The sequence below is a fragment of the Saccopteryx bilineata genome, chromosome 9 (assembly GCF_036850765.1).
Source record: "Saccopteryx bilineata isolate mSacBil1 chromosome 9, mSacBil1_pri_phased_curated, whole genome shotgun sequence".
NCBI classification, from domain to species: Eukaryota; Metazoa; Chordata; class Mammalia; order Chiroptera; family Emballonuridae; genus Saccopteryx; species Saccopteryx bilineata.
Genome location: NC_089498.1, coordinates 20,032,801 through 20,048,535, shown reverse-complemented (window position 1 = coordinate 20,048,535; position 15,735 = coordinate 20,032,801). Strand labels below are relative to the sequence as shown.

At 38.5% G+C, this 15,735-nt stretch overlaps 1 protein-coding gene across 7 annotated transcripts in view; it reads right to left on the bottom strand.

Annotated features, from left to right (window-relative positions):
• Positions 1-3,130: 3,130 nt before the first annotated feature.
• The window catches only part of NFAT5 (nuclear factor of activated T cells 5), a 125,208-nt gene continuing 112,603 nt past the window's right edge, over positions 3,131-15,735 (bottom strand). For 6 of the 7 annotated variants that reach the window (XM_066243990.1, XM_066243991.1, XM_066243993.1 and 3 more), the window contains 3 exons: positions 12,764-15,263; positions 11,879-12,122; positions 3,131-11,422 (listed from right to left, as the gene is read on the bottom strand). In XM_066243990.1, coding sequence (XP_066100087.1) covers positions 11,887-12,122; positions 12,764-15,263 — 2,736 coding nt within the window. In that variant the 3' untranslated portion in view covers positions 3,131-11,422; positions 11,879-11,886. The remainder of the gene's footprint in view (positions 11,423-11,878; positions 12,123-12,763; positions 15,264-15,735) is intronic. The other variant, XM_066243992.1, reaches the window with a different exon arrangement.

The window sequence follows — 15,735 nt, the reverse complement described above, 5'->3', positions numbered from 1 at the left end:
CTGGATGAGATCACCTAGGAACTGAGTTATGATAGAGAAGCTGATGATTGACATCTAGGGCTCACCAATGTTTGGAGGTCAAGATGAGAATGAAAAGGAGTGGCTCATGAAGCAGGAGAACTGAGTATGGTGTCCTGAAAGCCAAGGGAAGAACGAGTTTCCAGAAGGGAGTGATCAAGTGTGTCAAATACTGCTGCTAAGCCAAGTGAGACAGGCTTGAGAAACTGACCTTTGGATATGGCCATGTGGCGGCCATCGGTGGTTTTGACAAGAATCAGTTCAGTAGAGGGTTGTGATGAAAGCCTGACTGGGATGGGTTCCAGAATACAAGGAGAGGAAGTGGAAAATGTGTAGGGGGATGTATGGTTAAAGGAAGTTATTTGATTTTTTAAGAGATGAGGGACATTTATATGCCACTGGGAATGACTGAGAGAAAAGGTTTTGATGTTGGAGAAAGGGGACAATTAAAGGAACATATCTTTGAACAAGCAAAAGGATATAAGATTCAGTGCACAAGAGACAGAAGAGCAGAGTAATAACAGGATGAGTACACTAGGCATTTATGTGGGCTAGGAACACTAAGTAATTTTACATAGATTAATTTATTCTTGCAACAACTCTTAAGAGAAGGGTCCTTTTTTTTGTGTGTGGCAGAGGCAGAGAGAGCCAGAGAGGGACAGACAGACAGGGAGAGTGATGAGAAACATCAATTCTTCATTGCAGCACCTTAGTTGTTCATTGATTGCTTTCTCATATGTGCCTTGACCAGGGAGCTAAAGCAGACCAAGTGATCCCTTGCTCAAGCCAGTGACCCTGGGCTCAAGCTGGTGAGCCTTGCTCAAACCTGATGAGCCCACGCTCAAGCTGGTGACCTTGGGGTCTCGAACCTGGGTCCTCCGCGTCCCAGTCCGACGCTCTATCCACTGCGCCACCGCCTGGTCAGGCAGAAGGGTCCTATTTTTGTTTCCATTTTATAGATAAGGAAATTGAGGAATGGAGAGGTTAAAAAGCATGTGTTAGAGCCAAAACTCCACCCAGAAGCCAAATTCAAGAGCCTATGCTTTTAAATACTGTATGTGCCCCAGTAGAAGCAGGGACAATAACACCATAAAAGAGAGCACAGGGTAGCAATTGATAGCTCTTCCTGAGAGCAAGACCATTAAGTATTACTGTTGAGAAGCTGTAGCTACTTTTATACTCTAAGAGTGCCTGTTGTGTCCTGAGTAGGGACAAATGATGTTACAGTTCTTAGAGGTCTGAATATATAGCTGCTGAGAATTGGCTCCTTACAAGAGCAGTACTCTTACCAGCCTGGAGTAAAGCGGGACAATTAGTTCCCTTGCTGTGGACTCTATAACATGAGTTACATAACCCAGGATTGCATCTGCTTCTCTGTGGCCATTTGTAGTCTCATCTTCAGATCAGTCCTCTGCCTACATTTGCTGTTTTATTGGATCAAAGTATTTTGAATATTTATAGTTATTAAATTTCACTTGGTTATCACTCCTTTCCAGTGCTGTTAAGTCAATAAATGCTAAAAGACTTTTAAACTTACTTTAAACAATCGCAGCATTGAACTATATATATAATTAGATATTAACATATTTAATTAATTTAATCCTACTAAAGTGACAACTCATTTAGATCCATCTGGATATGTTAAAAAGTCAGTCACTTTCACAGAATCAACAGATGTCGTCTATATTTGATAAGAATATGTCTAAAGCAGTACTTCTAAAACATCAGTGTTTTACAAATCGTGTTCATGATATCCATGTATTATCTGTATTAGTATAGGTTTAATATTTTTCTTTAATTTGACTCACATCTCCCCATAATCTAGTAGGTGGACACATTATATTTTTCCTTTCTTTTCTTTTTTGAGAGGTAGGCAGGGAGAGACAGGAACATTGAGCTGCTCCTCTGTGTGCCCTGACTGGGAATCGAAATGACAACCTCTGTGCTTTGGGATGATGCTTCAACCAACTGAGCTATCTGGCCAGGGCACATATTTTTTCTAATGCACATTAAAACACATATATTATGTTTAAGAATAATGTTTCCAGGCCCTGGCTGGTTAGCTCAGTGGTAGAGCATCGGCCTGGCGTGCAGAAGTCCCGGGTTCGATTCCTGGCCAGGGCACATAGGAGAAGCGCCCATTTGCTTCTTCCCCCCTCCCCCCCTCCTTCCTCTGTCTCTCTCTTCCTCTCCTGCAGCCGAGGCTCCATTGGAGCAAAGATGGCCCGGGCGCTGGGGATGGCTGCTTGGCCTCTGGCCCAGGCGCTAGAGTGGCTCTGGTCCCAACAGAGCCACGCCCTGGAGGGGCAGAGCATCGCCCCCTGGTGGGCGTGCCGGGTGGATCCCAGTCAGGCGCATGCGGGAGTCTGTCTGACTGTCTCCCGGTTTCCAACTTCAGAAAAATAATAAAAAAAAAAGAATAATGTTTCCCACCTGTCACCTGAAATCATTTTGAGTACCACTAGTGATACATTGTTACATGTTACACTCTGGTAAACACTAACCTACATATGTAGGAAATAACTGCGGAAAGAATAAAAGGAGATTGCTTCTGGATATGGGACTGAGGGCTAGGCAGCTTTGGTGTTCATCGAGAGCACCTCCATGCTACTCGATTTACCACCATGTATATGTATTATTTTACTAGCATGGAACATTTAAACTAAGTAAAACTACCTGACCTGTGGTGGCACAGTGGGATAAAGCATAGATTTGGAACACTGAGGTTGCCGGTTCGAAACCCCAGGCTTACCTGGTCAAGACACATATGGGAGTTGATCCTTCCTGCTCCTCCCCCTTCTCTTTCTCTCTCTCTCTCTCTCTCTCCCTCTTTCCCTCTCTGAAAACTGAATAAAGTCATTAAAAAAATAAAAAAATAAAAATAAATAAACTAAGTAAAACTAACAAAAATTCCATGACACTAAGCACTTGTACACTGGCACAAATAATAATAATAGTAGGCACAAAGTAACTACTTGAAAATATTTATTTCATACCTTTTCCTAAAGATTTTATCATTTCAGCCACATAATCATGATGCTCAAAACTGACATTCATGGATATGAATTTGTCCACCAAGTTTGAGGAAAAAAGACAGTTATCCACTGCAAAATGAAAACTTTCAATGTTTTATTTTTTACTGCAGCTGTTTACAGAAATATAGTTGCGAGTATACAAATGTTCCAATAGAAGCAAAATATCTTTTTAATATTTAACAAGTTATCACAGATAGCTAAAAACATAGATGCAAATGAAAACTCCCCCAGAGAACAAACGGAAAATATCTGGTGTCAGTGCTCTGCAACCCCAACTATGAAAGCCATATACACAAAAATATAACCCTTAGTCTTGTGGGACAATGAAAGAAGGCAGGTCAGTGGTTGATCAGTGTGCTCAAAGCAATTAAAATAAAATTTAAATGGCAGAATGGTAGGTAAACCACTTGAGAACAGGTTAATGAAATACTTGTAATATATTTATTTAAAAGGCTAAGAAAAAGTTGTCAAAAAATTAGCAACTACTTGGAGCTTATCAATTAGAAGTAAGGGAACAAGGTGAGAAGATACATTCAATAGATGCAAAGAAATTGGCTGAATGTCATTGGAATCAGTTTGTAGCCCCTAAAGTCATAAAAGTCATAAACACTTCAGTGCAGGACACCTTAGTCTGATTCCAAACCCACTCTCAAATATCTGAGATGGGGTGTGTGTGCGCATGTGTGTTGTCCTGAGGTTCATTAGCTAAAATAATAAGTGATCCCTAGGAATTATTCACACTAGGCAAATTACTTCTGGGAGGTGATTTGGGGCTTAAACATGGGGTTTTTATAGGAGACCTTACAAGTTGAAGTCAAATACACTGTGGTAGAAAGCTTTGGGTACAGGAATATATTAAGCATCAGGTGGGGGAGAGATGAAAGGGAACAAGGAAGGAGGAATGTAGCTAGAGCATCTCCCAACAGTCTGCCTATGGTTTTGCCAGCACCATAATTTGTAGAGTAAGCCACTTACATTTCCACTGCTGGTATTAGGCAGTGGTGATTTTTATGGAGTATATAATAATTTTTACTTTGAAATGTGCATCTTTCTTTCATGAATTAATTAACTGGTGATTTGTAAACAGTGGGAGAAATATTAGAACAATTATGATGGCATTAAATTAGGGAGATTAAAATGAATGGATAAATCTACTTGTCTTGTGGTTAGTTTATATATATTTACCATGATGCATATACATTGACAAGGGAGAAATGCCCAAATTATACAATGCATTATCTTAATATTTATTTTAGTAAATAACTCTTGTCTAAAGCATAAGTTCCAAGGATAGTTATATCTATATTGCAGCAGTTCTCCTACAAAGCAAGGTACTTTTAAAGAAGTTTCATGTATTAAAAAAAGAAATTAAATAAGGTGCTTTGTTGATCTGGCCAGCCATCTGGTTTAGTATCTCAGATATAAATATAAATAGAGGAATGCCAATTTTGTTTCTGAGTGTTGGCCTAGCCAGACCAAACTGCAGTCTGCTGGTAAAGTTAAGAGGCAATGAAAAAAGTTTGTATTATCACTGCCCACAGTGTACCCATTTTATGAATAAACAGGAGAATTTAGCACCTGTCAATTATATTAGCTACTTAAATGTCATAACAAAAGAAATACAGGACATTGCACCTATATCTTTAAATCAAACACTTAATGTAAACTTTTTAGTAAGTGGTAGGAATATGCCAAACTAAGTTAACTAAATTATCAATAACTAGAGTAACAGTATATATACATAAATATAGGCAGTACTGAGAATAAATTATCATTGCCGATAAAGAATTATGAATAACCAGGTTAAGCTGGATTTACAAAAGAACAATGATAATATATGAGTGCATAAAAACCCCAGCTTTCTATATCTTACTGTAAATAGTCTGTAACGGGTTCTCAAACCACACATGCATCAGTCACCTGGAAGGCGATAAAACAGACTGCTGAGCCCTACTCCAGAATTTCTGATTCAGTGCATCTGGGATAGGCCCCAAGAATTTGCATTTCTAACTAGTTCCCAGGTGATACTGATTTGGCGGTAAGCTAAGAACCACTGGTTTACATATACTGTATATGTAGAAAACTATATATTATACTGTTATTATGTACATGACACAAAATATATAGGAAGAGGGCAGATTTTAACGAACTCTCATACATATAGATGAGCAAACTGAACACTTTAATATTTCTAAAATGATTTCCTGAAGTATAAGCATTTCCCCATATAGTATATTACACTTCAAAGTACATCCTAAATCCTACTATAGTCATTTTAGAAAATATTCACATAACACTTGTACCAAGCTGCTATCCAAAATAAAAAGGGACATAAAGCCCTGGCCGGTTGGCTCAGCGGTAGAGCGTCGGCCTAGCGTGCGGAGGACCCGGGTTCGATTCCCGGCCAGGGCACACAGGAGAAGCGCCCATTTGCTTCTCCACCCCTCCGCCGCGCTTTCCTCTCTGTCTCTCTCTTCCCCTCCCGCAGCTAAGGCTCCATTGGAGCAAAGATGGCCCGGGCGCTGGGGGTGGCTCTGTGGCCTCTGCCTCAGGCGCTAGAGTGGCTCTGGTCGCAATATGGCGACGCCCAGGATGGGCAGAGCATCGCCCCCTGGTGGGCAGAGCATCGCCCCTGGTGGGCGTGCCGGGTGGATCCCGGTCGGGCGCATGCGGGAGTCTGTCTGACTGTCTCTCCCTGTTTCCAGCTTCAGAAAAATGGAAGAAAAAAAAAAAAAAAAAAAAAGGGGACATAAATATTCTGAAGAGTTAAGATGTATTCATTAAGAAGGAATCATGACTACACAGTATTTTTTTACTTCTCTGGAATGATGAAAGTGCATAATATCAACAGGGTATTAGAATAATGCATAAATGTTTGCAGTCTTCGGTGTTACCAACAACCACAGAGATATTCACAAGTGGGAAAGCAGCTCACCCTAAAGCTACTACTATTCTGACCTGCTCCTAATGGCTCCTTCTTTGAGCACCACAACTGTGTTAAGGAGTGGGAACACAGGCAAAATTAACAAAACTCAGAGGGACACTCCATTCAACTGTATCTACTTGAAAGGAATTCTCTTAGTTCTGGAGGGACTCAGATTAACTTAATTTCCTTTAACACTATTTTTCATAGGTAGATTACTGAGGTTCTGATGGGCAAGAAGTGCACTATAATTCATTGGCTCCGTCTAGTTAGAAAAACTGACATTATCAGGTTTTACTTAAAACTCTGTGTTAGTGATTCATTTTCATTCATCTAATTAAGATCATGGAAGATGCTTTAAACACTTCCTTCCAGAAATTTAACTACACACATTTGTGTGCATGGAGTCACAGGTAGTAAAATTTTCACTAGCATTCAGGAAAGACCTATCATTAGTTGGTTGAGATGAAGACAAATTTAGTTAATAAGTATAATTCTGTAATCTTTACTTACCTTCCCTCAAAGGAACAATTCTGGTTATGTATCTTTTCTGTTACTCTTTTGCCAAAAAGAGTTAGGTAGTTAGTTGTTTCTTGTGATGATTAAGAAATGGAGCTATAAAACCTTCCACTTTGTACAACCCCTTGGAGTGCCCATCTAGTTGCTAGATGGGGTGCTGCCTGATTCATGAATTGCTTAATAAAGTCAATTAGATATTCAAAAATAAAAGAAATGGAGAAATGAATGACTAAATGGAAAAGTTGAAAGTTGGGACCTATTAAAATAATTTGTGTTTTTTTGGCAATAGCAAAAATGGAAGTTACAAAATAAAGGGCACTATCATGGTAAAAGGCACTTTTCCATTTAATCTAGATATAAAATATTAATTTAAAATTTTTGCTAAAAGAGAAATTAGAGTAAAAATAGAATTAATAAGTGAGGCTACAATGGCATGAAAATCAATGGGAATTAAAGAAGTAATCAGAGGACTCAGAAAATTCACAAATGACATTATATGTAATAGTTTTGCATTTAACACATTATGAATTATCTCCACAATTCAGCTCTAGTGATACAAATAAGCAAAGGAGAAAACCTCTTTTTATACGTGTTATGAGACTTTACTAAACCATGTACTAGGGCATATACTCTGAGTTATTCTAATAAAGCTGCTGAACTATTTTCAGTCTCTCTCATTAAGTCCTTCCATGTAACCAAAGGCACACTGACACACACGGTTGTCTTGGTTAGGGATGAAGTCTGTGGTCAGAAAGCTGAGAGTGAAGTTAACAGGTCTTACATAATTTTCAATTAATTTCAAAACTCAACTAAGAAACAGTTATCTCAACAGAAAATTTTACCAGAAAGATGAAAAATTCTCAAGTTACTCCTACTCAATATTTATAAACCATGTTGAATTTGAAACTTTGATTATTAATGCATTTAATTCTGTTCTTTAATTACTCATGCATCTAAACAAATTTTACTTTTCTAAAACAAGCATCTATCATAGATTAAATACTCAAAAGGAATTACATATTCTCTTAATCCTAGAGAGACTCAGACATCATTTCTTTCTCATTTTCCTGGGCACTATTTCCCCTAGGCAAATTAAATGCACTATAATGAAATTCCCAACTATAGCACATAGTATTACACAAAAAGGGAGGAAGGGAGAGAAAAAGACAGAGAAAGGGAGGAAGGGAGAGAGGGAGGGAGAGAAGGAGGGAGGAAGGGAAAGGAAGGAAAGGAACGAAGGTCGCTCATTAATAATGCTTCTATAATAAATAAAGCCTCTAAAAACCTGTTCTAGGGAGGCTGCTGACAACAGATATGCACTGACCAAATAACAACATGATATTCTAATTACAAAGGTAACATGATAAAGCTCAGAAGCAAAATATTACTTCTAATTATATTCTCCCATGTTGGTGTGGATATTTAATGGAATGACAATAGGAATAAAACACACACAAACACTCACACAGACACAGAGATAAGCTCCAAGCATTAATGTGAGTTGCTAAAAGCAAGAACAATTGAATGTAACAATATAAAGGAATAACATGTAGTTCATAACTTATTTAGGTCCTTCTGCCATAAATTAATAAATTGTTCCCGAGGCCTTTGCTGGCTCACGGAATCTCTCCTATATGTAACTGTAACTTGTAACAGTAATCTGGAAACTGCATTATTAGCACAAGTATCAACCACTGACCACTAAACTAGCTCTTTAATAAGAAGGCAAATATTTTTTGTAACCAAATTGTATATTCAGAATGCTGTATTTAACATTAGCCTTTAGGGGTGAGGAACATTTAACAATGTTAAAAAAAATAACAGTATCATTATTGAATAAGAATATGGTAGCATAGCACAGCCCTTGTATAAATAACCACAAAATTTATGAAAATAAAAATTGGGTTTTCTGCCTCCATCCAATCAAACCATTACAGTTCAGGTATATGTTCTGTTCTAAACTTAGATATTATAAAACAGAAAATTGGTCCCTGGTGACTTGGCATTGGCAATCAGCATTTCACAATGATAAACCTCTTGCTAAATGACAGAAGTCAGCACATGGCCAGTCTTCTGGCCACCACGTTATTCAGAGAGCGATGCTAACATTCTGATTAGAACCTGGTGAACAAGCAGACTTCCCGAGTTTCCTGGATAATCTTTTAGAAAAAATTTCAGAAAACTCAGGAATAAACTTATAGTATTTTATTTCTGCTACTTTTGTTTATACCTGCCAAGTAAGCTTTCTGCCATGTGTCAACCCTCTGTAGTTTGAGTTTTACATTTTAAAACTGAAGCACTGGATTGTGTGGCTGGTCTTTCTCATAACCTGAACTATACTGGGTAATTTTTCCTGATAGGGGTCGGGAGAGAAGAGATATAGTGAGGAAAATGCTTTCAGCTCAGAGAATTTATAAAGTAGCTCTGGATATTACAAGAAGGGGAAAATGTTATTAAAATTACAAACTTTTTTAGTGTCTTTATAAATAAAAGGTATAGAACACAGAAAGCCAATTAATAATAACAATAAAATATTAAATATAGTGAGCAAAGACTGAATGGCTCATTCTCGTGAAACACCACTGACACAACTGCCTACATGGGTTTCCTTGCATTAACATTTTGCTGAGTGAAAGGTCCAGCAAACACACAGTAAGCTGCCTTTAGCCCACTAAGCACATCAAGGAACTGCCTGATGGAATGGCCACAATGAACAGGTCATTTGTTTCAAAAGATACTTAAATACTCAATAAAGACATAACAAACCCCCCCTCACTGTTATCAGATGCCACGTTGTGGTAGAACATCAGACAAACTCACAAATTTACCACAAAAATGTGTGGCAAAAAAAAGAATAGTTTATATATATGTATATATATAAATTTCTATATTTATGCCAATGTACTCACTCAGTACAAATAGCAAAATAGTATACCATTTCCTAAATACAAAATATAGCTTTCCAAAAAAATGAAACACACATTAGATATAAACCATCCAAAACTTGAACGATTGAAACTGTATTCAAAATTAAATGACCCAGAGTAGGTCTCTTTCTGAAAAGTTCCCTTCATATCGGCAAGAAGCCTGTACTACTGAAAACGTAATTCAATGCCTCTCAATCAGAGAGAGAATGAAAGAAAGGTTGGGGGTGGAGGGTAGAATATATGAGGAGAAAGAAAAAACAAATTAGAAGAAGAGCACATTCAAAGAACCAAAGATCATCACAAAAAGGGGGGAGGGGGAACCTGGCTGTATAAACAAAAACAAGACCACGATTCTACTAAGTTCAATTACATGTATAGGGTAGAAAAAATAAAAAACAAACAGAAAAGTAGCCTTTAACAAACAATTAGCAGGCTATTTTTTGTATACTTAAAAAAAAAAAAAAGAAATAGACAAGAATACCAAAACATCTTATCTACATATAGAAGCCACAGACAATTTGGCCTTAAACTGTATTAATAGCTTTCTACATGCCAAAAGAAAATAAGGTACAGCACATGTCCAGACAACAGGTTGTAGTGAGAAGCAGGCATCCCATGGGTGGTGAGAACACCCAAAACTGTATAACTAAAGCTACAACTGCAAGTTCTGGAGTGTGTTATTTTGCTCTCTATAGATATAACACATAATTCTTCATTTTAAGTCAATGACATGACCCTGTAAAGCCTAAGGCTTGTGGGAACCATCAGAGAAGCGACCACTTCAAACTGTAAAGCACTGAGGTGACAAGTGAATTTCACTCACTGCAGCTCAGGGAGAAGTGATGTATTCAAGAAATTTTACTTTGCCTGTTTTCAAATTAAAATTTACACTGGTTTTGATTAGGGAAGAAAATTTTGAAGACTTCAGAACAGCACCGTTCATGGGGAAAATGCATTGATTCTAGCTTCTTAGGAATCAGCTCTCCTCATTCCTGAAAAGGTACCCCCACCTGTGCTGCAGGAGTTGCTGGGTTACCCCAGATTAAAGTGGCCTTTTCCTTTAAGTTGCTACAGGGTTACAAAGCTAGGAATATATTACCAACTGTCTAAAATAAAGTGAGAAAGAGGGGAATAATATAGATGAATATAAAGAGGGAACAAGCAGCACAAGACTGGGTTAAGAAGACTCAAACTGCTGTGTCAGTTTAAACTACTGCAGGAGGAGATCTGGACATAATTTACCATATTACTCCCTCATTTTTAATAGAGCAAGATAATTATTTTTCTATGCAGTTATGGCTGAAGCCCTTACCAGAAACACAGAGATCTAACAATAATCTGAAAGATAAAAGCAATAGCATTCCAGCTGTTCCCAGTTGTGTGTTGTCTGCCTTTGTGATGAAGAAGCCTCCTAGCTGTGTAGAGCTCTTAATACAGCTTATTTGTAGAATGTCACCTCTCCAACTTTTCTATAGAAACGGAAAAAGAATTCCTTCACTTTGGCCAATAGCTGTGCTTTTTAAATTGAAAATAAAAATCACAGCCTTAAGTTATTATCTGAATTTTCCTTTTTCAAAAGCTCTTACTTGACTAAAACAATGCAGGAAAGAAAATAATGAAAAAGTAAAGTAAACATGACAATATGAATTATTTTCTAATAGCAATAATAACTGAGCAATCCAGCTTTCAAATTTAAACTGTACTTTTAAAGAAAAAGTGCCTAGTAAAATAGCAACGATTAATTCTGTCAGCTGGAACCTCAGATGAGTCTCAGTCATCACTGTTATTAGGAATATTAAAAATGAAGACATTAACAATGGTGGCTAATCACTGCAATAGGCAGCATAGGTGTGCTCTTTTGCAGCCAGAGTAAAATCTATCCATTTACTCAATCACAGTTTTTCATATTTCATTTTGTTTTTAAAGTAACAGTTCAACAATCCGCATGGAATCACAAGATCTCAGGACATCTTGGAATCAGGATTTTCTTCATGGAATTTCTAAAAAAAGAAGACGTTTAATATAATTCACTCGGTAGAGAAAGCATTTATAAATTCCTGTTACCCTGAGTGATCCCAAAGTATTTACAGTACTATAAATGATACTTGATCATTATTTTTATACTTCCACAGAGTATTCTGACTCAATATTTCTTTCTTGAGGAAGGGAGAAATGAGACATAATTATTTTCAATATATAATACACACATTGGATTTCCTGTCATTCCAAAGCAAAGAAGTTTAGAGCCAGAAGGAATGCCCAGTATTAACATGACCATAAGCTATTACTCATCAAGTAACTTATTCAGAGTAATAAAAGTACCATCTTGTGAGAACACTACATTTTGAAAGAAAGATTAGAGTCTGAGCAGTGCTATTACTTAACCCAGATCTGCTAAGAATAATAAAATTAATAGATGCTTTTCAATAAGAAGGAAGCCAAAATGCAATACTTACATATCCAGTTAAAAGGAGCCAGTCAAGTTGTTCCCTTGGTTTTGCAACGAAACAAGCAAATCAATCTTCTCAATGTTCTGATTGGTGTTTATAGAGGATGCCAGTGGAGAATTCTCTGGCATTTGCTGAGAAAGAAGTGTTGTCACAGGTGGCTGGCCCTCGTTTTGTGGTTGGCCTGGCTGACTTATGGCCATCAACTGTTCTGGCAATGCAGCTGGTCCAGAAGTTAAAAGCTGATTACAGTCTGCAGAGACATTTAAAATAGAGAAGCTACCTGATTAGTTACTTTCTGTTAAAATTCATAAGAAGATAAGTATTAGTTGCTGAAGGTAAGTCATTATTATTTTCACCTACCACAGAACTAAAAGTGAGGCACCCGACAGTCCCCCAAAAAGGTTTTCACCAAAAAGTACTGGTTGGTATTCATTTTTGGTTTGCTCTAGGCAGTATATAAATACAGTTTTGTCTAATTATCATCTTGAATCCTATATAATTTCCTTGGTATGTAAACATTAAAGATGGGTTTCTATCTTCTTGGAAATTACTTAATTTAATTGGCTGAGATTTTCTGTCACTCTGCATTTTCCTTTCAGGTTCATAGCTCAAAGTAGCAAACATATATACATTTACATACACTACCACACTTAATCTTCCCAATAGCCTTGTCAGGTATGTAATATTACCACCACTTTAGATGTGAAAACTTAGATTCATGCCAGTCAAATAACTTGTCTAAGATCTCACAGCCTATATGTGGTATAGCTGGAACTTGAACTCAGTCCCAACCACAGTCTATTTTCTTGAAACCACTGTGCTTTCTAATCATCATCTAGCCATTTAAACCATTAGCATTTAAGAAATGAGAAATTAGAAAGAATGTCTTACTATTTTGAATGCCAAATAAGAACATTCCTGAAGTCTGCTGAGACGAGCCAGGGGAATTCTGTAGTTGGTTCATTGTGCCTCCTGTAGTGTTGTGAAATAAAGTAGCCTGTGGCTGAGGTGAAGAGGTGGCTCCTTGGATTCCAGGCATGCTGTTCTGAGGGGAGTAAAGGGGAGACTGTTGCATGTCTTGTTGGCTTATACTGGTCTGCAACGCAGACATGGATGCTGGAGAGAGGAAGAGAGTTACTTGCTGCTCTTGAGAACTGGGTGACCCCTGGACCAACTGAATCTGAGGAGAGCTATGGAACAAGGAGGTCTGTGGTGATTCGGACTGGGTAGGACCTGGGTTCTGAAGTGAAGAAACTGTGGCCTGGTTCTGAAATTGCATGGGCTGCTGCTCTTGATTCATTGGGGTCATGTTATTTTGTTGGTGAAAAATGGACTGGTTCTGTTGCTCTTGATTAGCCATTGGATTTTGACTTGGGTTGAATATCATGTTTGGTGGAGGCTGCTTTGGAGATGCCATTGTAGCCATGGTATTCTGATTACTGAATAAAATGCTCTGCTGTTGTTGCTGCTGCTGCTGCTGCTGCTGTTGTTGCTGCTGCTGCTGTTGCTGCTCCTGGGATGGAGAGTTACTCTGGATGGCAACTATTGAATGCTGCGACTGGAAGATTGTCCCTTGTTGGTTTTGAGGCATTGGATTAGGAGGAAGGGAGCCCAGGGACACCTGAGGCTGAAATAAACCTTGCTGGGAGGGTTGTGGCTGCTCTTGGGAAAGCATAGAGGTCTGAATGTGTGACATTGGAGGTTGCTGTTGGAAAGCAGCTTGCTGTTCAGTGTTTGATGTTGACTGAAGTGGAGAAATTGAGTTCTGAGCTGCAAAAAATGAAATCTGTTCTTCTTGGGCTACTGAGTTAGTTTGCAGATTATTCATTGGACTCTGGGAAAGAAATATGTTGGCTGACTGCTGGTCCTGAGGAACTGAAGAGCCCTGCAGCACAGCCATGGTACTCTGAGAGTGAAACATGGGAGGCTGCATCTGTTCATTGGAGGCTGTAGAAGTCTGACTGTGGACAATAGGACTTGGACTGTGAAAAATAGAACCTTGAGTTTCCTGGGAAAGGTTCTGAGCATCAGCAATAGGATTTTGATGAAAGAGTTGAGCCTGTGAATGAGAAGGCTGCTGCAAAAAATTCCCAGACTGGAGTGACATCATCTCACTACCTTGCTGGAATAAACCATTACCTTGTGGCTGGGTACCACTATTTTGAACACTCATCATACTTTTCGTAGATGAAAAAAGGTTAACCTGAGGTTGATTGTCCCCACTATGTTGCATTTGGACCATGGTCTGAAAGACACTGTTCTGAATCTGTTTTGCTTGTGCGCCTGTTTCTTCTCCATCTCCTGAACTTGATGTCTGAAACATGGTAGTGCCAGGGGTTGCAACCTGCTGGGTGGTGGTTGTAGTAGTTTCATTTCCAGAAACTGCAGGAGGAGAAGAAAACAATTCACATTGCATCTGCATGTCCTCGTTGGTAGATAATGTACTCATCATGTGAGATGTCTGCTGATAAACTGGAGACTGCTGAAGGTTTCCATTTGCTGTAGCGGTTGAAGGAAACAGCTCTGACTGAATCTGGGCAGCCGCCTGGCAGATACTCTGTTGCATCTCCATCACCATTGCAGCAGATGATTCCATCACCTGCTGTTGCTGTTGCTGCTGTTGTTGATTAGATAATGTATTTTCAGTCTGTGGATGAACACTTTCAGCTCTTCCAGGTATTAAATTATCTGGTCTGGTATGGACTGATGGCTCTGTTGAGGAAAACATTCCAGGGCTTACACTATTTTGAATCTGACTCACTTGTTGAAAAATGTCTGCACTAAGCTGTTCTTGAACGTTTTCACTACCATCTGGAGTAGAAAATAAAACTGAAGATAACTGTTGCTGTGCCTCTAAAACTTGTTGGACCAAGTCAACATTCCCACTGCTGCCACTAGCAGTAGAGCCAGCGAAACTTCCTGCTTGCAACTGCTGAATCGTGCTCTGCAGCTGACTCACACTGCTGGCTGATGGGAAAATATTTGATGACATCTGCTGCTGTAAAGTCTGTGCTTGTTCCTGTAGTGGTGACTGCTGCTGCTGCTGTGATGCCTCAGTCAGGTGTGACAAACTCACCACAGTGCCGTCTGACTGCAACATCTCTCTAGACGGAGTGTCCCTTGTCTGGAACGGTGCAGCCTGCTGCAGCAGTGCATCACTGCTAGGCAGCTGACTGGAAGCAGAAACTGCTGGAAAGGTGCCAGGCTGTGAAATGTCCTGTGTTTGGATAGTTGTTAGGGTCTCTGGGTTGTATGCCTTGGGCTGAATCTGCTGCTGCTTTTCATTTTCAGAGGGTAAGTGGGAAGATGATGATGATGCAAAAGATCCATTTCCTGCTATGTTAGAGATATTTTCTAATGTTTGTTGAGTTGATCCAACTGTCTTTGTAGTCTAAAAAAGAAAAATCCCCAAATAATATGTATTTTAAAATATTAAACGAGCTCATGAGATACTTCAAAAATTAATACTATTCAAAAAACATGCATATGCATGCTTTTCATTTCCTACTCTATATTATTATTATTTGGAAAACAGGTTTAAGACTATGATTCTCGGTGATAACATGTCTGATTGTCAAAAGAATATTTTTAAAATACATATTAAAGGCAAAGATAGTCAACCAAGGAAGTAAAAGAATAGTCAGCTATTGATATGCTTAGGACAGTATGACTATTAATTCTATGGTTCATGAATTAATAGCAAGTTAAAAAAATCTCCATTCTGTGATTTATGGTAACATTATAGGGGAAAACAAGTGAAAAAGGGAAAGGAAGTTATAGGAAAAGAGTCAGAAAGAAAAGGAAATAAAAATGTTTCTAATTTTGAAAATGCTAAACCAGTACTATCTATACCCTCCATCCTA